The sequence below is a fragment of the Aquila chrysaetos genome, chromosome 15 (genome assembly GCF_900496995.4).
Source record: "Aquila chrysaetos chrysaetos chromosome 15, bAquChr1.4, whole genome shotgun sequence".
NCBI lineage: Eukaryota > Metazoa > Chordata > Aves > Accipitriformes > Accipitridae > Aquila > Aquila chrysaetos.
Window position 1 is genome coordinate 124,941 of NC_044018.1, and position 19,453 is coordinate 144,393.

Consider the following 19,453-nt stretch of genomic DNA (forward strand, 5'->3'; position numbering starts at 1 on the left):
GTGCTTATGTGCAGTCTCTGCTGGCCGCAACCATGGATGCCTTCCGCATCTCTCCCAAGGTCTTCATCCCTGATTACTTTTCCCTGCTGTCCTAGTTCCTCATTCTTTCCCCTTAGCTTTGTCAGTTATTCAGATCCGATCACTTTGGTCTCCCTGGCTTAACGCAGCTGGAGGAGATGGCTGGTGGCTGGCTGTAAAGAGTTATGTTTTTGATGCTAGGTGCTCAATTAAGGCCATTGAGGCAGCCTTGGGAGCCAGGCAGTGGAAGAAGGCCGTCTACATTTTGGACTTGCAGGACAAACAGACAGCAGCTAAATATTACCTCAGGATTGCCCAGCACTATGCAGCTTTACAGGAGTATCAGGTGAGGCCACAGACCACAGTCATTACTGCTCTGTGTGTCCCTTGGGACTGCTGAGTATAGTCATTTCCCTACAGGTTGCGGAGGAACTGTATGTCAAAGGAGACCAGACCAAGGATGCCATTGACATGTACACACAGGCCGGGCTCTGGGAACAGGCTCACAAGGTAGAGTCAGAAGCCAAAGCTCCTGGGGACCTCACCCTGCTTCGTGAAATGTCTTTCATCAGGAGGTGGCGGTGCCTTGTGCACCAACACCTGATCAACAAGCACTCTTCCCAAAGGATGCGTGTAGGGGCATCCAGTAGCCAGCAAGAAATCAGTCCCTGCTATTGACATCCTGTCTGTGCCCTTCTTTACTTCAGCATCCCTGTGTGGGTGCACCTGTGACACAAATAGCACTCTCCAGGGAGGTTGGTCCTGTGTGCTTTGATCACACTGACAAATGACTACCCATTCTCTGCAGAGCATATAGCATATACACCTGTTCATAACGGGAAGGAGATTGGTTTTCTCCTTCTCCTTCACTACCATGTATCAAGAAATTGCTGTGCAGTGTGCTGTAGTTTCTCCCATGTGTGTTCCTTTTGGCAGCTGGCGATCAAGTGTATGAGTCAGGAAGATGTGTCTGTGCTCTATGTAACCCAGGCCCAAGAGATGGAGAAGCAGGGCAAGTACAAAGAAGCAGAGAGGTGAGCGTCTTCCTTGGTACTAGTCCAAGACTAAGCCCTGAAAAAATGGCTGTAGTGAGGAGAAGCCCTTTCCTGGGTGGGAGTAGAGTTTGAGACTGGGGTTTGGAAAGGTCAGAGGTACTCTCTCCACACATGGAGACCTAGAGCTGATGTTTCAGAGTTCATAGGAAAAGAAGTCACTGACTATTAATGTATCTTTGTCCACCAGGACAGAAGGGAGGTCTCATGTAGCAAAGCTGTCTCATGCAGCAAAGGAAGTATGGCAAAGCTTTTCCCCACTGCAGAGTGCTACATCTGATCTGTCATGGTCAGCTGAGGATAAGATATGGGAAGTGGAGTGTTTCCCATCCAGGTTACTAATGTTGCCAGGTCTAGATTAATAACAACACAATAAGGTTAGTAGGTACAGGGACAAACACAGCTGTGTATCTGATGCCATGGTACCTGATCTCAAGGATGCCCAGTACATGAAAGGGGGCATTACAGCTGGTGAAGTCACACTGGGTTTTATCTTTCTGCTGGCCTATATGAGTAAGTTGAGCTGACATTGTCACGTTACCATCCCAACAGGACTGACAGCCTCAGGTTGGAGGCCAAGATGAGAACAGGTCACAGAAGCCCAGAGGCTCCCTCCACGTCACAACTCAGGTTGACAAGTGAGGATGGAGGGAATAACTTTGCCCTACTGCGGCTGATAGTGGCATAACAGAAGGGCTCTATCTAAGCAATGTTCAGCCTTGCAGCCCGCAACAGTCATGCTGCACACCAGTCATGCCTTTTGGCAGTGTGCCCAGGACCTGACTTCAGCTGGGCAGGATGCGGGGAGACTGCAGGGACTGGTCATGTCCTCAGCTGAGCCATTTGAATGTGCTTGTGTTCCCAGGCTGTATATCACTGTGAATGAACCTGATTTGGCCATCACCATGTACAAGAAGTGCAAGATGTATGATGAGATGGTTTGCCTAGTGGCCAAGTACCACAAGGACTTACTCAGCGACACCCACCTGCACCTGGGCAAGGCGAGTGCATCTCATGGCAGGGGATCAACTAGACCAGGCAGGGACAAGAGTGTCACTAACTCATTGCCTCTAATTGCAGGAGCTAGAGGCAGAGGGATGCTTACAGGAGGCTGAGTATCACTACCTAGAAGCTAAGGACTGGAAGGCCACAGTAAACATGTACAGAGTGAATGACATGTGGGAAGAAGCTTACAGGGTAATAACCACTTCACAGCTACCGCACTGTGCAGGGATCAGTTCCTGGTAGGAACTGCTCTGTCTCTATTCACTGCAAAATTTGAAGACTTGGCATACACTACCTAGCTTCAGCATGTGGCACCGCACTGGAGGCACTTGCATCTGCTGCTCTGCAGCATTGCACCCCAAAAGCAGGGCTTGGCCTCTCTGCAGCACTGCCTTCCTCCAGACACTGCTCTACCCCTAACCACTGCACCATGTTGTACCTCAGAGGTATTGCTCTGTCCATACCCACTCTAGCAGCCCCACCCCAGCACTGCTCCCCTCCAGTGTGGACACAGATTGCCAGGGGTCACTTCTGCTGACCTAACAGTAGTGTGGGCCATGCTGAGAAGGCAGCAGCCTCCTTTCTCCTCTGCTGCATAAGGCTTTGTCTCACTCTACCCAGTCCAGTGGTGGCTACAGAAGGGTTCCTCAGGAGAGAACAGTTGGTTTTGGTGCTCCCTCGCAATGACAAGTGTCCTGTGAGAGGGGAGTCCTGGCTCAGCCTGCTGAAGACGAAATGGATGCATTGGGCTCTTCCACTTTCTTTGCTTTGGATAGGTGGCCAAGGCACATGGGGGAGCAAACTCCTATAAGCACGTGGCCTATATGTGGGCAAAGAGCCTGGGTGGAGAGGCAGCTGTGAAACTCCTCAGTAAATTCGGACTTCTGGAGATGGCCATTGACCATGCAGCAGACAGCGGGTAAGCAGGTCCATCAGCCCAGCACTTCTCTCCCATCTGCCTGACCTGAGAAAAAAGGGATGCCCCAAGATAACTGTATGCACGATAGCTGCAGGTCCAGGATATGGCATCTCTTCCCACCCCACCTGTATGTTTTTACACAGGCATTCCGCTTCCTTGACACATCCTGCTTCCTGTCCACCTGTTAGTGTCTCAAATGTCAAGTCAGAGCTGGGCAGGCAAAAGCAGTTTGCCCTTTAGCCTCAGCGGGGTTGCCTTGTGAGAGCCTCTGAACATGGGAGGAGGTATTCCTCATGTCACCATAAGTAACTGCCTGCCAGAAGAGTTTTGGCCCCACTGTGCACCTGTCCAGCTATCCGGCTGCACTGCCATTCACTGCTGCTCCCTTCCAGCTCTCCCATATCGCTAGGCTCAGGGGAGTCTTGCGACCTCCCTTTAGGGTTGAACCAAGGGCCTCTGGCACTAAGAGCAAGTGTGAAGAAGCTGAATTTCCTTAGTGGGGCCTCTAAAAGCTCCTGTTCTCTGGTCAGGAACAGGAGAAATGGGCAGTGCCCACTCACTCGGAACCCTCTGTATTCCCCTCTCTCCTCTCCCAGTGTTTTGTGCTCTACTTGATATCTTGCTCTTAGTGAAGGCGTCCCCTCACAGTGAATAGTCCTGCTCTCACCCCATTTTCTCTTTCGTTGCAGGGTCTTTGAATTTGCTTTTGAACTGGCCCGCCTCTCCATGAAGCAGAAGATGCCAGAGATCCACTTAAAGTATGCCATGTTCCTAGAAGATGAGGTAATTTTACCCCCTGGAGTAGGTGGGAGTTCTCTGGTCAGTCAGGTAATTGAATGGTTGTCCTTAAGGGCTGCTGCAGCAGGCACTTTTATGGCTGCAGTCACTGCTCACCCAAAAGGCTCCACAATTACAGCCCCAAGTTTCCACACACATCTTTTTTTCACAAATCCTCTCTGCCTCATGGTAATAGAGGAGGTCATGTGACGGTATCAGGGCAGGAAGGCATACAAGCATGTTGTTTCCTCTCTCCTAGGGCAAATTTGAAGAGGCTGAAGCTGAATTTATTAAAGCTGGGAAACCCAAGGAGGCAGTGCTGATGTATGTATCGTTCCCCATCCTGGCCTGCTGCATCTCCTCTCCCTGTATGATGCCAGCCTGGTTGCTTCTCCAGCATTGGTCTGCTCCTTGCCATCCTTGTTACATCTCATGTTGATTTCCCTAGGTTCGTGCATAACCAGAACTGGGATGCTGCACAGCGTGTGGCTGAAGCTCATGACCCAGACAGTGTGGCTGATGTGCTCATGGGACAGGCACGTTTTGCCTTTGAGGAGAGAGAGTTCCAGAAAGCAGAGGCCTTCCTCTTGAGAGCACAGAGACCTGAGCTGGCCATAAAGTACTACAAGGTGAGCGTAGTCTGTAGCAGCATCATTGCCTTCCTCACTGGACGAGAATCCAGTTTGGATGGAGGAGGAGTGAAATCCATCTCCCAGCTCTCCCTGTCAGCTTAGTAGCCAAAGAGAAACCATTTACTCAGGTGGTTCCTAGTAGAACTTAATTCTGGCCTGCTCTTAGAAGACTGAACCGGTAGAGAGATCACAGCATAGCTTAGCTCTCTCACAGCTCTGGGAGGAAGTACCCTGCCAGAATTTGGATGGTCCTCAGGAATAGCACGAGTGGGTGCATTTGGAGACTGTAAGTGCCCATTCCACAGAGGTAGCTAGGATGGATGAGGACTTTTCCTCTGAGGTAGCTTGGGTGAATGGACAGACATAGGTGCCATTTTGGGGAAGGAAAGAATTGGATGGTGCTGCTGTGGTTGTTTCTTCCAGTGGGTCCTCTGGCAAGATAACATGAGAGGCTAGATGTGTTATGTAATGCCAGGAGTGGGGGGGATCCTGGTGAACTGGTGAAAATTTCTCCTCCCCATTGTGCTTGTGCAGGAGGCTGGCATGTGGAGCGAAGCCCTGCGGATCTGCAAGGAATATGTGCCTAGTCGGCTAGAAGAGTTACAAGAGGAGTGCGGCAGGGAGGCTGCCAAGATGGGCTCCACGTAAGGAATGCTGTGGTCAGGTTGCAGGGAACAGACAGGTAGCTCTTCCCTAGGCCATTGTGCTGATGCCTCACAGAGATAGCCTGATGGGATCCCTGACATCCAGTTGTTTCCTTCTTGAGGACCCTAGAGTTCTTACTGCATAGGTTTCCTAACATCCTTCCTCCCTGCTCTGGGAGACTCCAGGCTTATTCTCATCATCCACGGTCTCCCAGATGTCTTCTTGCCACTTACAGATCTCCGAGGTCTCTTGTACCACCAGTGCATCTCCCCAGGGTCCTTAATCAGTTCTCTCCTCGGCACCGGCTGTGTGCATTCCTTGTCACACACTCAGCCCCTTCTGAGGTGCCTGGCTTACCTCTGCTGTGCACCTCCCTGCCCATGCCCTACACACTGTCTACAGGATCTCTGTGGCAGCATCCCAGTCTTGCTCACAACCTACATTCCTCCCTACAGAGGAACAGAAGGGCTGCTGGAGCAGGCACAGGAGTGGGAGCAGGCTGGGGAATATGCCAGGGCGGTGGACTGCTATCTGAAGGTGCGGGATCCCAGCAACAGTGTCCTGATGGAGAAGTGCTTGCTGAAGGTACAGTCGGAGGCTATGATTCCCTTCATATGCTCTGCTGTCTAGGAGGTGTCCCACAACCTACAGTGCATCCCAGAGATATCTCAATCACTTGATGACTGCCCTTTCTGCTTCTCCTGGTCTATGTCCGCCAGCCTTTGGGTTGTGTTCTTGTTCATACTTTTCACTCATACCTGTGCCCTTGTACCAACTTCGGCAACAATTATGTCCTTGTCTGATCCTCTCCCATGTGAAAGTAGCTGGGCTTTGCTTCTCTGAATTGCTGAAGTGGGCTGTCATTTCTTCTCCCCTTCCCCCATAGTTCAAGTGCTCCTGACTCTCAGTCTTTTAGCTGGGACTGAGCTCTTCCCAGCTTCATCCCTCTCTGAAATAGCTTTTATCACTTCTGTCAATTTCTCTTCACAGGCTGCTGAGTTGGCCATTAAATTCTTGGGTCAGTCACAGAGCCTGGAGGTGACGCGGACTGTGGCTCCTCAGCTGGTGGCAATGAAGAAATACAGTGCGGTGAGGTCTGGCTCCTGCCCCCAGACTACTGAAGAAGCAGTGACATAGGAAGGGAGAGCTCTATCCAAGGGAAAGAGGCCAGGTCACATCCTGGGGTGATGGGTGGATGGGCCTATGCAGAGTTAGGCAGCATAGAGTCTTCGAGGAGGAGGAAGGAGGGGAAGGGATCAAGTCCTGGAATAGTGTGAGAGAGCCAGGCCTTGGGAAGAGACTTTCTGTTGTTGCTGTGTGCTGGTCACTTCCAACAGCAGCAGCTCCAGCCTGGGCTGCAGGGTGCCGTTGGGGTTTCATCTCTCATGGGACTGTCTCTGGCCCTGCAGGCAGCTGAACTCTACCTCAACTTGGACCTCATCCAAGAAGCTATTGATGCCTTCATTGAAGGGGAGGAATGGAGCAAAGCCAAGCGTGTGGCCAAGGAGTTGGACCCCAGGTATGCCCCAAACTTCTCAAATTATACTCTTCCTGCTCCCTCTGCCACCCCTAGAGGATCCCATGTCCTGTCCTGCTGCCCCAGGTTCCCTGGATTCTCCCCACAGTGGCCTTGCCATGCTCAACAGGGCACATTCTCCACAGCTGCCCTTCCGAAGCCATTTACCATCCTGACACTTTTCTATTGCCACACATCCCGTGGAAACAGTTATCCCCTTTTGTCCCATCCCTATCCCTATCTCCCTTTCCCTTGGCATAATCCTGTGCATGCATTTCCTTCTGAAAGTCCTGTGATCCCTTTCTCTCTCCTCACACATTATATTGCGAAGAGCTGCCTAGGCCCTTTCTTTCCCCTCTACCTATGCTTCCAGCAGCAGGCCAGAAGACATGGCACAGCTGTAAGTCCTCTTTTTCCCAAAGTAGACAAAGTTGAATCCAGCCTCTGCATTGATGCAAGACACTATTTGTCTTGCTGCCTACTAAGATTCTTTCTACCCATTAGGTCAGAGGAGTATGTGGACCAGCGTTACAAGGAGTATTTAAAGAACCAAGGAAAGGTAGATTCGGTAGGTATTTGGGATGTCTCAGAGGGTAGGGAGTGATGTCAGGATCTGTGCAGATCCTTGGAGCCTTCCTCATGGGGCTTTTGCCTGAATATGCCCACAGGTGAGGAGTCTGTATGTGCCTATGAGTTATGGTTTCTGCATACCAGATGGGTCACACTGGATCTGTGCTTCCATACCATAGAATGGGAGGGACTGTGTGTATGTGAAGAAAAGACCTGGGTGGGCTGATGCCTGCCTTGATGCTGGTAGGAAACCTTGCCTGCACAGTGAATTTATGGTTGTTTCCATCCCCAGCTGGTAGGAATAGATGTCATGGCTGCTCTGGATATGTATGCAGAGCAGGAGCAATGGGAGAAGTGCCTGGAGGTTGCAGCTAAACAGGTGAGTGTCTGTGTGAGTCCTCAGGAGACAAACATGGGGTCCTGGTTCTCTGAAGCAGGGGCAGCGGGAATGAGTGGGCAGAGCAAAGCAGTCATTTCTGTGTGGAGCACGGGGGGTCACTGCAGCAGCTCAAAAACCACCTCTCCACTGTCCTCATCTTAGCTAATGAGGCCTAGAAGGGAAGCATTAGAACCCAGGAGCATATTGGGTTTAAATTTTGTGATTAATGGAGCATTGGAAAAAGCTAAATGAGTTGTTTGGGCTGGAAGTAATTGGTACCATGGAAACAGACAGACTTGCAAAAGAAAGCCTTCTTTCTACGTGTTCTTTAGAGGCCTGGTGTCAGTAGAAATGAGACATCCTTGTCGTGAAAGCAAATTTGACATTTTTTCATTTTTCCTGACCTAAAACTAGCAAAATTACCTCAGCAGAATAATAAAAATAGAGAAAAGCAAAATGAAACTGTTTTACAGTGCTATTCCAATGCAGTAACAGGAGGAGAAAGCTCTAGATTACCAGGATCTACTTTGAGAGGTTTTTTGGATTCAATGATTAGTGATTAGTTATTGGGTATTCGTTATTGATTGGTTATTGATTCAATGGTTATTGATAAAGGAGCTAAACTAAGGGCAGGCGTTGATTCTCTGAAGTGAGGCATTGCTTCAGATCAAGTTACAGGGCAGCCCCTGGCAACGGAATCTGCAGTTAGTGGAGACATCACAGCTAATCACTCAGGCAAACACGGACAACTTGGACAAGCACTGGTAATGTGTTGTACCGTATTTTTATAACTTTGTTTCTAATGCAGTAACCAGTAACCTGAGTTTGGGCTCTACCACAGTAAACTTGATTTCTTTTTGGCTTCTGGGGCTTCTCTGGAGGTACTGGTTTTTGTTGTAGTAGTTATCTTGGAGACTTCTGTGCTGATGTTCTAATTATCAGGAGGTACCAGTGTTGATCTTCTTCCATAAAGAATACCTTCACGCTTAATTTAATGGTAAAGGCTTAATCAGTTTTATTGTCAGCCAGGCACAACAATACCACATTTAGGCCAAGAAGATGTTAGTCTGTTTATGCCTCTATGAAATCATTAGCACAACCTTGCTCCATGACCAGTGCAGAATTTCATGACTTTTGACTCAGCTGTTCTACAGTGATTATATAGGACAAAAGTTAGATTTATCAAAACAGGTCACATACCAGACTTAATCTTTATCCCAAACTGTCCTGTATGTAGTGTTTCACCAGCATCCACATCTGGGTGTTCAAGTTCTAGACACATAATTGGGGCACTGGTCTCTCTTGTGCTTAATAAACTTGTTTCCATTGCTCATTTTTTGACAGGATTACACATTTTATGCCATCTTCTTCATCTCATTACTATATTTAAGCCTGTATGAAACAGGTCTTTCCTCAGTTGAATTTCTGTAAGGCTGACTACAGTCAGTCCTCAGCAAAGTGTTTATGTGATCAGCATATGTAGGAGCAGCACTCCAAGGAGGCCTCCAGTCCCAGAGATCTGACAGCATTTGAATAATGGACTAGAACAGCCTTGCAAATTATGAACGTCTTCAGTCCACAAAGTGTTTTGATTCATTCTTTCATTAGGCTAAGGGCTGGTTTGCAATTGGTACCTGTGGTGCCGCATTGTGGAGATACTGCATCCTTTAGGTATTTGGCCGTATTCCTTGGCAAGTGGTGAACAGCTGAAAAACAGCTTTATTGCCATGTGTGGAAAGATCAGCACAGCATCAGCTAGCCAGGATTAAAGGTGTCAAGTGGGGCCCAAATCAAAAACCAGGTCTGCTGTGTGCAGTCTGTCTCTGTCTGATTACCTGGTCTCATCCTTTGGGACTCAGGTGTATGGGTGTGGGTAAACGCATCTGAAACCATCCCTACTGAGTGACAAGTGTTCAGTTCATTAATCTCATGCTACTGCTTTCTGTGTGTCTTCTCCAGAACTATAAAGTCTTGCACAAGTATGTAGCTCTGTATGCAACCCACCTCATCCGGGAGGGCAGTTGGGACAAAGCCCTGAGCCTGTATGTCCACCATGGAGCACCTGCCAACCCACAGGTAATGAAGACAGCATGTCGTCCCAGTGTGAGTTGCTAGAGTGTGCTATGATGTGCTACATGAATCAGATTTCCAGTCCAGAACTGGGATTGCCAGGTGTTCAGCATGTCCAAGCCACTTCAACCCTGCTGTGGATTCTTGAGGAGGCTCCTCAGCTAGAGGACTAAAGGCAATCTCCTGGCATATTCTCCACAGGGAAGGAGTAGGGGGGAGTTGAGTATTTGTTTTGAACACCTTAACCACCAAGACCAGAATAAAAGGAACCATGTTTGACTCTCTGAGAGCACTGGCTGCAGTAACCATTCTTCCCCATTTCCCTGCCTTGCCCTGTAGCACCCATTGTAACCAGCAATCTGCAGCAGTGCTGCTCCAGAAGCCTGCATGCAGACCTGCCATTCCCTCAGCCTGTGCTTGACAGCAGGAGAGCTCCAGACTTTTGCTGAGTCCCCATCTGGCTCCCTTAAGATTCCTCTCCTTTTTGTTGCAGAATTTCAACATTTACAAGCGTCTCTTTGTAGAGATGGTGAATGCATCTGGCATGAATTGTGCTGAGGCCTACTCCAGCTGGGCTGAGCTGCGTGATATTCTCTTCCATCTGGTGAGTGTGGGTGATGGCCACCACCGCCTGTTAAACTCCAACACCCTGGTGGCTCCTAGCAGGGGAGAAAGAAGAACCAGTCTCTAGCCAGGTGACATGGGCAGTATTTGTAGAACACAAGTTGAGGGGAAATGGGGAAATGTCCACAATGTGGAAAGTAGAATAACAGGATATTGTGAAGTGGATATGGCTGGGCAAGAGAAGTCAGGGAAGAAGATGACCCTGCACTCAAGGCGAAATCCTCGAAGTCAGTCTGGACACTGGCACTTGCAGAGCTCACCGCGTCACTGCTAGATGGGAACCTATCACAATGTGCCCACTTTTCGTCCTACACCCATATTCAGCAGCCTGGGTGGGGCAAGGAACTGGGGAAAGCACAGAGCTACTGAGCCTGGAAAATAAGAGTCCTCCCCATCCCCCTAGAGATGCTTGGAGCTTTCTGTTCCTTCTTCCCTGTCCCAAAACACCTCAGCCAAGAGCCCATGACTGCCTCTTCTCTGTTTCTGTCCCACAAATACCCACCGCTCGCACAAACGAAATGCACAAATCCCACTTTGTCCATCCAAACTCACCCCTGCTTCCAGTGCTGTCTGTTGTTGCAGTACTGTTGGCTCCCCCCTTCTCCCACAGCCTCCTCCCTTCAGCACGCTGTAGGACCCAGAGCACCCAAGGCCCAGCCCTTTTCCAGTCCCCAGAGATGCCTGGATATTTCAGATCTTTCTCTCTCCCAACTTTTCCCTGGACTCAAGTGGATGAAGAGTGCCCTTTGTGCTCTCATGTTCTCACTCACTCTCCTTTTCTCTTCTTCAGTGTGAAAACTTAGTAAAGTCAAGTGAAGCAAACACTCCAGCACATGAAGAGTTTGAAACGATGCTGCTGATCTCTCACTACTATGCCACCCGCTCTGCTGCTCAGGGCGTGAAGCAACTGGTAAGGTTTTTGAAGTTCTTTTGCCAGGTCACTACCCTATGTGCAGAACCCTGTGGGGACATGCAGGTTCAGGGCTATCCATAGTTCACTATTCCACTTCGTGGATCACTTACACATCATGGATGCATGAGAATGGGACTATAGTGATCTGGGAGCCCACCATGAGCAAGTGGAACTGGAGATAGTCTTCTCTGACTCCTTATAGTGGGACCTGCCTCCAGCCACTGAAGATGAGATGTAAACAAGTGGGAAGCTGATCCATATGCTTGCCATGACTTCTGAGAGCATAGGCACCAGTAGAAATTTAGGGATCACACAAAAATCTGATCTTCCTGGGAGAGGCATTGCTTCCTTTTCAGCTATCCTGGGCTGTGAGAGCTGCTGGGTTTCACATGTGGTCTTGAGAACAGATTGGCTTTGCGCAGGGCTTTGTGAGCTCATGGGCCTGTGCACAGGGCTTCTCAGGGGCTTTGGGAGCTTGTGAGGCTGGGTGCTTGGCATCAGACAGGGCTTTGGCAGATACTGGGCCTGTGTGCTGGGCCTTCTAGGGGGCTTTGGGAGCTCATGGGCCTGGGTGCTGGGCCTCACAAGGCACCGTGAGTATTTTTGAGTCTTATGTGCATTGGGATTTGTTCTGGGCTACAATATATAGCAGAGTCCCTGCTGAAGTCTTGATCCATATGTGATTGTGGAATTGTGGTAGAGCTCTGTATGAGTGTGAGAATGGAGCTGTGATAGAGCAGGCTGTGAAAAAGAAAGGTTGTCACAGCTAAGACCCCAGTAAAAAGTCATAGGGGAGACCGGGCTTTCCCCATGGCTGCATGTGTAGATGTTGAGGGTCCAGAGACATGTCAGACAGAAAGAGCCAGTTCTGATGTCTTGGAAACCTGTACAGACCCACACAGTTGTGGCATGTTGAGGTGTTGGGTAGTCTATTTGGGACCATGAAGAAGGGCTGGCCTTCGCAGTTCTGGTGTGATGAGAACCTATCTGGCAAGCAGAGAAGTGAAATCTCCCTTGAATTCCTTGCCCCAACTCAGAAATTCTTATGTGATTGAATACAAGAAGAAACTTGCTGTGAGTGTGGCTGAACACCAGAACAGGTTGCTTGGAGAGAGAGGTTGGAGAGTCTCCATCCCCTGAAATACTCAAAACGTGACCAGACATGTTCCTGAACAACCTGCTGTAGCTGACTCTACTTTGAATGTCACGGGGTTGGACTAGTTGATCATCAGAGATCCCTTCCAACCTCAACTATTCTGTGACTCAAATGGTGGGAGTTTGGGTGTGGCTTCTAGAAAAAACAGCACGGTTTATAAAGCAAAAGAACTTCATCTTCAGGTGACAGTCCTCCTGTGTGTTCACACAGTGAGGGTACTTATGGTCAGGACTGAAGTTTTTAACCTTTGTTTGTTGCATGTCTGGAATACGTGGGTGCAGAGTCCCTGCCATGAGTCTGGGGCAGTATGATCTCATGAGATCCCTTCCGACCTGACTTTTCTGTGCTGATTGTTTTGGCTTTACTGTCCCCTGTGGCTGTAGGACATGGTGGCTGCCAAGCTGTCCATTTCCCTTCTGCGCCACACTGAGCTCCTCCCTGCAGACAAGGCTTTCTATGAAGCTGGGATAGCTGCCAAGGTAAGAGGTATCTGCTACCAGAGCAGCTAAGGAGGTGGAGGACCCTGGGCTCAGGGATTCTCAACTTTATCTTCCCCTATCTGCCCCTAGCTCCACTGGTACACCAGTAGCCAGACACAGGCATTGGAGGCCTTTCCTCAAACAGCTTGCCAGCCTCTGCATTTTGTCATGGAATGGCACTAGGTAGTGGGAGGGCATGCCTGAGACTGCAGACCCAGAGGGTAGACCAGAGGCCACATTATATTGCATGGCTCTGTTAGCGTAGATGCAAGACTCCTCACTGATCTGCCTTGCTCTGGGTCACCTAAGTGTTACCTCAATCCTGAGGCTACAGACTCTGACTGCCTGCCCAGATGCAATGACACATGGCAAGCACAGCAGCATGTTCTCACTGAATGATGTTGGCTGTGCAATAATGCCTGACTCCATCTTGTGGGACAGCCTGTGGCTAGTGGGCTGGTTGTCCCAGTGGTTGCCTGTGAAGTAGTCCTCAGGAATGGTGAGCAGGGTTGTGCATTCTCCTTCTCCATTACCTGTGCTGCAGGCGAGATGTTGTGGCACAAACAGAACCACATCCTTTCTAGCCATCGCTCAGGCAGGAGAGTTGTGGCTGTGAAGATAAGCTGCCTGGTCTTACTTGGGGTTTCTCTCTGTACTAGGCAGTCAACTGGGAGAACATGGCATTCATCTTCCTGAACCGCTTCCTGGACCTCTCAGATGTGCGTATAGTCTGCTGGAGGGAGGACTATCATACTTAAAATGACAATGTGCTGTAGGGCGAAAACACACCCTGAACCTGGCCAGGGTACTCCTGAGGCTCAAATGTGGCAGCACGTTTTGAGCTTGTGCCGATGGAGAACCCTGAACGCTGCTCAGTGTGTGTGTGCATGCGCAGCACTGAGTACCCTAAAACTAGCTGTGGAAGGACTTGCCATGCAGGGCACCTGAGCAACCCTGACCCTGTCACTCTGTGTGTGCCAGTGCCACCATGCATTTAAGTTGCAGCAAAGAGCAAGTTGGCCTAACAGTTTGGGCCTGTAATCTTCATGGCTGCAAGTGCTGTTACAGCTTTCAGGATGATCTCATCTGAGTTGTTCCAAGGGAAGGAAAATTACCTGAGGAGTGAAGGGCATGGCCCAATGCTTTAGCCAATGTGATACAAGACTGAGGAGTCCCCATGCCAGTCAGCTCCTTCCTTGACTAGCAGATTGGTCACCAGAAAACACTAAACCCTAGGAAGCTGACAGACCTTACTGTACCAGTCTTCCAAGCGCTGTCAGCAGCTGCTGGGAAACGTGCCACCCCCCCCCCCCCCCCCCCCCCATTTCATCTTTCCCTTCGAGGCCACCTGACAAGTTTGAGTGTTTCAGAGGCACACATCCTCTGACACTGCAGGAGGATGGCCATAAATGCTGCCTCCCAGGAGGGCACAGTCACCACAGCGCTAATAGATAGAGGCATCAATAATGCCATCCTCACAATGTAGATTGTACTGTCAACTCCAAGGATGGTATTGCCTAGTGCTCCACCATTTCTCCTTTCTCAGGCCATTGAAGAAGGGAACCTGGATTCTCTAGACCACTCCGATTTCCAGAGCACAGACATTCCCTTTGAAGTGCCACTTCCAGCCCAACAGCATGTGCCTGTGAGTGTCATCTGCCTTCTTCAGCTCCCATGAACAGTGATGCTGCTTCAGGGCCCCCTCTGAAGAGGGACTGGGGCAAGGGTGGGACAGCACACACTACAAGAGATGGAAATGTACTCAGCACTGGCCCAGGCCCTGTGCCCCACCCACTCCAAACACACATGCAGCCCCAGTACACATACACATGCACACACACTCTCTCTTTTGTCATGCTTCCCTCCCACTATACACGTGCTTGTGCACACATGCACTCACCCCCCCGCCCCCAATATGCATACATGCATGTATGCGTGCACATACTGCACGCACACGTGTGTCCTGCTCTCCCCAGTGTTGTCCCTAGTGCTGTGGAGCAGCAGCTGGGCTGCGGCACAGCATGCAATATCAGGCAGTGCCCTGGCCTCTGCCCTGCAGGAGGAGAAGCGGGAGGAGGTCAGGGACTGGGTGCTCACTATGTCCATGGACCAGCGGCTGGAGCAGGTGCTGCCACAGGACGAGCGCGACACATACGAAGCCTCACTGGTGGCAGCAAATACAGGGGTGCGCTCCCTGCCCTGTGTGCTTACAGGTAAGCTCCAGGCCAGTTCACGCATATGCAAGGGAATACATGGTGCCATGCAGGGAGTGGGAACATGTTGGGGGGGTGGGTCTGGGAGGGAGTTCAGGCTGTGCTGCAAGACAAGCAGGGAGTCTGTGTGGCTCTGGGGACCAGTTCTGCTGGAGGGGATGGATGGACCCATTTTTATTCTGAGGGTGACTGAACACTGGAACAGGTTGCACAGAAGCAGTAGCATCTCCATACTTGGAAAGCCATCTGGACACGGTCCTGGGCAACCAGCTGTGGGTGGCCCTGCTTGAGCAGGGCAGGGCTGGACCATATAGACCCCAGAGGTCCCTTGCAATCTAACCGTTCTGTGTTTTTATGATTCTATGACTGTTCAGTCTCGCACAGCACTGCCTAGGAGGCTGTCCAGCACTGACACTTGCACATGCAGTGCCTGTCCCTGTTCTACAAAAGCTGTCTGTTCTGGCAAGTACTCTCGCCCAGCACTTGCACACTTCAGACACTGAGGGATTGCGGTGCAGGACTTAAAAGAGTGGGTCAGAGAAGGGCGGGGAGCAGAGGTAGCCACCAGCAACAGGGCTCTGGCTCCAAAGGTCAGGAGCAGGGTGCTATCATTTCACATACTCACTTGGGTGTCCTTGCCAGAGGACAGCTCAGCCTTCATCTTCCTTTGATTCCACCACTGTGGGCACCCCCTTCCTTATTCTGGTCTCTAAAAGCCAGAGGCGGCATTGTTCCCCTGCACTGTCCCATGGGAGCAGCTCTAGCCAGCTGGCAACGCAGAGAGGGAAGGGGTGCACAACGTAGGGGTCTGCTGTGGCTCTCGGCTTGTTTCTGAAGGTGTCACTGTGTGACCAGGGTACCCTGTACTAAGAAACAAGATAGAGTTCAAGCGGCCAGGCCGAGAAGCCAACAAGGACACATGGAACAAGTTCCTGATGGCTGTCAAGGTGAGCCAGGCACCCTGTGGGGCAGGGGACAGGCTGCAGGGTGTTCAACCCCCTCATGCCGACAATAAAACATTGTCCCACTGAGTGGAGATACACTGAACCAGGGTGGTTTTACTGCACCCTGCCTACATGCTGCTCGACGGGGATTAACCTCACTTACAGAGCTGGGGCAGACCCAGCCTTGCCTGTGCAGCTCTGTCAGCCCCCAGGGGTGCCCTTGGGCCGGGGGTGATGGCACTGCCTCCTTGCCAATGCCAAGGTCTCCTTCATTCTGCAGACATCCCACAGCCCTGCATGCCAAGATGTGCTCAAGTTCCTCAGCCAGTGGTGTGGGGGACTCCCGAGCACCAGCTTCTCTTTCCAGTGAGCTGGACAGTGGCAGCTTTCACTCCTGTTCTTCAGCACCCTCCACTTCCACTTCCAATAAACATGTCTCTCAACCCTGCTGTCCTGTTTATCAGGGGATGCTGAGCCCAGGAACACATGTAGCTGCCAGGGCACAGGACCATAAGCCAGTACATGTGTCCCTTGGCCTCAACCTAGATATGCTAAACATGTACCCTCCACGCTGATAGGTGACTGTCACACTGGGACCATGTATCTGTCTACACCCCTGTGCCTGGCGGGGTAGGGGGACAAGCATGCAGATGGACTTACATACCAGCTGTGCTGTCCTTCCATCAGTGGGCTCAGCTCCCAGGAGCCAGCCACCCTGGGGAGCCACTTACAGCAGGCAGTGTGAAAAGGAAATGTTTTATTTACTCAAGGAAACGAGAGGGTCACAACAAAAGGATTCTTCACCTTCCATTCCTTGGCCTGCCTGAGCACAGGCGCAGCAAGCTGACCCTGCCTGCTCTGCAGCAGGGCCATCAGGACCCAGGCCAGCCCTAGCTGTTGCCAGGCCCCAGCACCTCTGCTCACCCCCATCACTGTGTGTAAAAGACCAATGGAGACTTTAGCGTGCCAGGAAGGGCTTTGCAGCTTGGGGAGAGCATCCGGGGGCCATGGCACCTGCTAGGCAAAGGCTGCCTGATGACCTTGGGCAGCTTGTGTCTGGAACCTGCAGGGTTTGTCCCAGGTGGGGTGGTGAGGCTGGTGGGAGTGGGGGGGGGGGAAGGCACAACCCCTCTCTGCTGCGGCCCACCCTACACATGCTTACACCAGGGGCAGGAGTACAGTGCAGGTGCAACTTCACCTTGCTGGATTGCAGCACTCCTGCAGCACCACCTGGGAGTGAAAAGGTATGCATGAATGCAGGACTGTGCTGCACAGCCAGGCATCACGCTGATACCTCTGGCCAGTAGTTGTAGCAAGTGCTTGGAAAGAGATGTTTCAGGGGGCTGGTGTGGGCAGGGTCCTCTTGACAGTGGAGCCTGCCTGCTTACGTCCCCCCAGGCATAGCCCACGCACTGCACTCACCTCGCCAGCTAGGCACAAGGCTCAGCCAGCCCCGTCAGGAGCTGCTGCATCTCATGTGGTGGCCCCTCCTTCACTGTACTTGGCCCAGCCAGCTAGGGAGAAGAAAAAAAGAAAAGAAGAGGTGGAGGGTCACAGGGACGTGTGAAGGGCTGGGCCAGGTTGCGGGGGGCCGGGGTGTTCGCTCAGGACAGCCAGGACAGAACAGGCTTGGCTTTCAGTGGGATGAAGAGCAGGGTCCCTCTGCAACTACTCAAGATGAAGGGGTGCCAGTCCGTCACCAAGGCTGGCTAGAAGAGGTTCGAACTTGACACTCACCCTCCCATTGCTGCACAGCCTGTTTGTATGGGAACAAGGGCCCAGCAGAACCCAGCAGCTCCAAAATGCAGCAAAATGGCAGCAATGGTGGGGCAGAGGCAGGGAGACCCGTCCGGACCGATGGGGCATACCTGCTCTTTGCCGTAGCCGCGTGCACAGGGCCCAATGCCCCGGAAGATCAGGGCCACCAAACAGCACCTGCCAGACAGCACAGCTTCTGCGGCCACCAGCACCATGGAGGGGAACCAGAGCGCCAGGGCTGTGTCCTGCAGAGCAGAGGGTCGGAGGTCCCTCAGGGAGCGTGGCTCACTGCACCCAGCCTACCTACATGCGGCTGAGCAGAGGCTGTGCAGGCAGTGGGGAAGAGAAGGGGGGAGAAAGAAAGGGAATGGGAGGAAAAGCAAAAGGAAGAAAGGCAGAGAGAGGGTGGGCAAAAGAGAGAGGGGGAGAGAAAGAAGAAGAAACAGCAGCAGAGGCAGAAAGAGGAAGGGGGGGGGGGGGGGGGGGCCCTGCAGACTCACATAGATTCTCGTGGTGTTGAAAGGACAGTCGTTGGTCGCTATGGCTGCACGGGCGTCAGCAGGCAGCGCAGAGCTGTTGCAGCCGGTGACAAGGTGCATGCCCCGGCTGTGAATGGTGAGGGCGATGGCCAGTGCCAGGCCCACGCTGCACGTTGTGGACAGGAGGCAGTTCAACAGGGACATGCTCAGTAGGGTCCAATGCTGCAGACAGCAAGAAGAACACAAGAGAGTGGGACTGGCCAAAGCTGGGGGAAATGCCAGGGCCAGGCACTGCCACTGCATGGGGCCAGGCACCCCACACCGCCGCACAGCCACTCTGCAGGCTAGTGGGGGTGCTGGGAACCCCAGGGACGTTTGCACTGAGCAAGCACATGCTACCTCTTGCCCCTCCTAGTGCAGCTCAGCCCTGCACTCGGAGGAGGTTTTTCCACCTTTCGCTTCCTTCGCCTCTCCAGTGAGCCCAGAGCCACCAGACGGCCCCCTCCCACGGCCTCCTGCCCCTGGGGAGCCGCAGCACAGGCCCAGCTCTGCTGAGAGCCGAGGACCCCACCAGTAGCAGCCTTGCCTCATGCTGGCCCACCCTCGTGAGCCCACAGCGGGATGCCTGACCCCGGCAGCAGCTTCACCCACCAGCTGAAGCGTTTCTTGCCCCACGACGGTGCCCAGTACCCACCCACTCACCCACTCTCCCGGTGCTGCCGGCGGGGCTGAGCCAGGGCAGCAGGCGACACCCACAACCCCGCCAGCCGCCGAGGCGGAAGGAGCCGCCGGGGACAAGGTCCGAGGGAGCGGCCGCCAGCAGGGGCCGGGCCGGGCCGCGCCGCGCCGACGCCCCCGCCCCGCTCGGCTGCTAACCCCGACGCCCCGCACTCACCAGGGCCGCCCGGGACAGGTTGTGCGACACCAGGATGGCGACGATGCCCACGGCGATGCTCTGCAGGGAGAGACCCGCGCTCAACGCGCGCCTCGGGCAGGGCCGGCTCCCCCCCCGCCCCGCTCCCGCGGCCCGGCCCGGCCGCTCTCACCAGCAGCCCGGCGCCCACCGACACCACGTTGGCCACCGCGTACTCGGGGGTGACGGCGCGGCTGGCGCCGGCCACGTGCCGCAGGACCGAGCCGTGCACGATGGCGCCCAGCACCAGGCTGCCGTGGCCCAGCACGATGAGCCCCAGCCCGGCGCGCATCAGCCGCCGCGGCTCCGCCAGCGCCCCCGGCCCCAGCCGCCCCACGGCCATGGCCGCCGCCGCCGCCGGACGAGCCGCCCGCAGCCGGCACCGCCCCGG

At 52.7% G+C, this 19,453-nt stretch overlaps 2 protein-coding genes across 6 annotated transcripts in view; one reads left to right on the forward strand and one right to left on the reverse strand.

Annotated features, from left to right (window-relative positions):
• IFT172 (intraflagellar transport 172) overlaps positions 1-16,355 on the forward strand; it is a 39,081-nt gene extending 22,726 nt beyond the window's left edge. For 2 of the 3 annotated variants that reach the window (XM_041128748.1, XM_030037133.2), the window contains 24 exons: positions 220-364; positions 439-528; positions 955-1,052; positions 1,936-2,071; positions 2,151-2,267; positions 2,852-2,994; positions 3,684-3,777; positions 4,031-4,095; positions 4,220-4,400; positions 4,938-5,047; positions 5,504-5,633; positions 6,039-6,137; positions 6,458-6,567; positions 7,069-7,132; positions 7,427-7,513; positions 9,473-9,589; positions 10,077-10,187; positions 10,998-11,117; positions 12,660-12,755; positions 13,415-13,474; positions 14,302-14,400; positions 14,815-14,968; positions 15,824-15,915; positions 16,193-16,355. In XM_041128748.1, the coding sequence (XP_040984682.1) occupies positions 220-364; positions 439-528; positions 955-1,052; positions 1,936-2,071; positions 2,151-2,267; positions 2,852-2,994; positions 3,684-3,777; positions 4,031-4,095; positions 4,220-4,400; positions 4,938-5,047; positions 5,504-5,633; positions 6,039-6,137; positions 6,458-6,567; positions 7,069-7,132; positions 7,427-7,513; positions 9,473-9,589; positions 10,077-10,187; positions 10,998-11,117; positions 12,660-12,755; positions 13,415-13,474; positions 14,302-14,400; positions 14,815-14,968; positions 15,824-15,915; positions 16,193-16,282 (2,608 nt within the window). In that variant the 3' untranslated portion in view covers positions 16,283-16,355. Of the gene's footprint in view, positions 1-219; positions 365-438; positions 529-954; positions 1,053-1,935; positions 2,072-2,150; positions 2,268-2,851; positions 2,995-3,683; positions 3,778-4,030; positions 4,096-4,219; positions 4,401-4,937; positions 5,048-5,503; positions 5,634-6,038; positions 6,143-6,457; positions 6,568-7,068; positions 7,133-7,426; positions 7,514-9,472; positions 9,590-10,076; positions 10,188-10,997; positions 11,118-12,659; positions 12,756-13,414; positions 13,475-14,301; positions 14,401-14,814; positions 14,969-15,823; positions 15,916-16,192 lie in introns of those variants that run through there. The other variant, XR_003926657.2, reaches the window with a different exon arrangement.
• KRTCAP3 (keratinocyte associated protein 3) lies at positions 10,142-19,442 on the reverse strand. Of its 3 annotated transcripts, none has more exons than XM_030037144.1 (6): positions 19,196-19,428; positions 19,045-19,104; positions 18,171-18,371; positions 17,781-17,915; positions 17,335-17,426; positions 10,142-10,242 (listed from the first exon to the last, which is right to left on the reverse strand). In XM_030037144.1, the coding sequence occupies exons 1-5, from the start codon at positions 19,403-19,405 to the stop codon at positions 17,343-17,345; spliced, it is 690 nt and encodes a 229-aa protein (XP_029893004.1). In that variant the 5' UTR covers positions 19,406-19,428; the 3' UTR covers positions 10,142-10,242; positions 17,335-17,342. The 3 variants fall into 3 exon arrangements, with proteins under 3 accessions (XP_029893004.1, XP_029893003.1, XP_029893005.1); XM_030037143.2 differs by lacking the exon at positions 10,142-10,242 and adding an exon at positions 16,655-17,142 and having other exon boundaries at positions 19,196-19,442; XM_030037145.1 differs by lacking the exons at positions 10,142-10,242; positions 17,781-17,915 and adding an exon at positions 16,655-17,142.
• Positions 19,443-19,453: the final 11 nt, after the last annotated feature.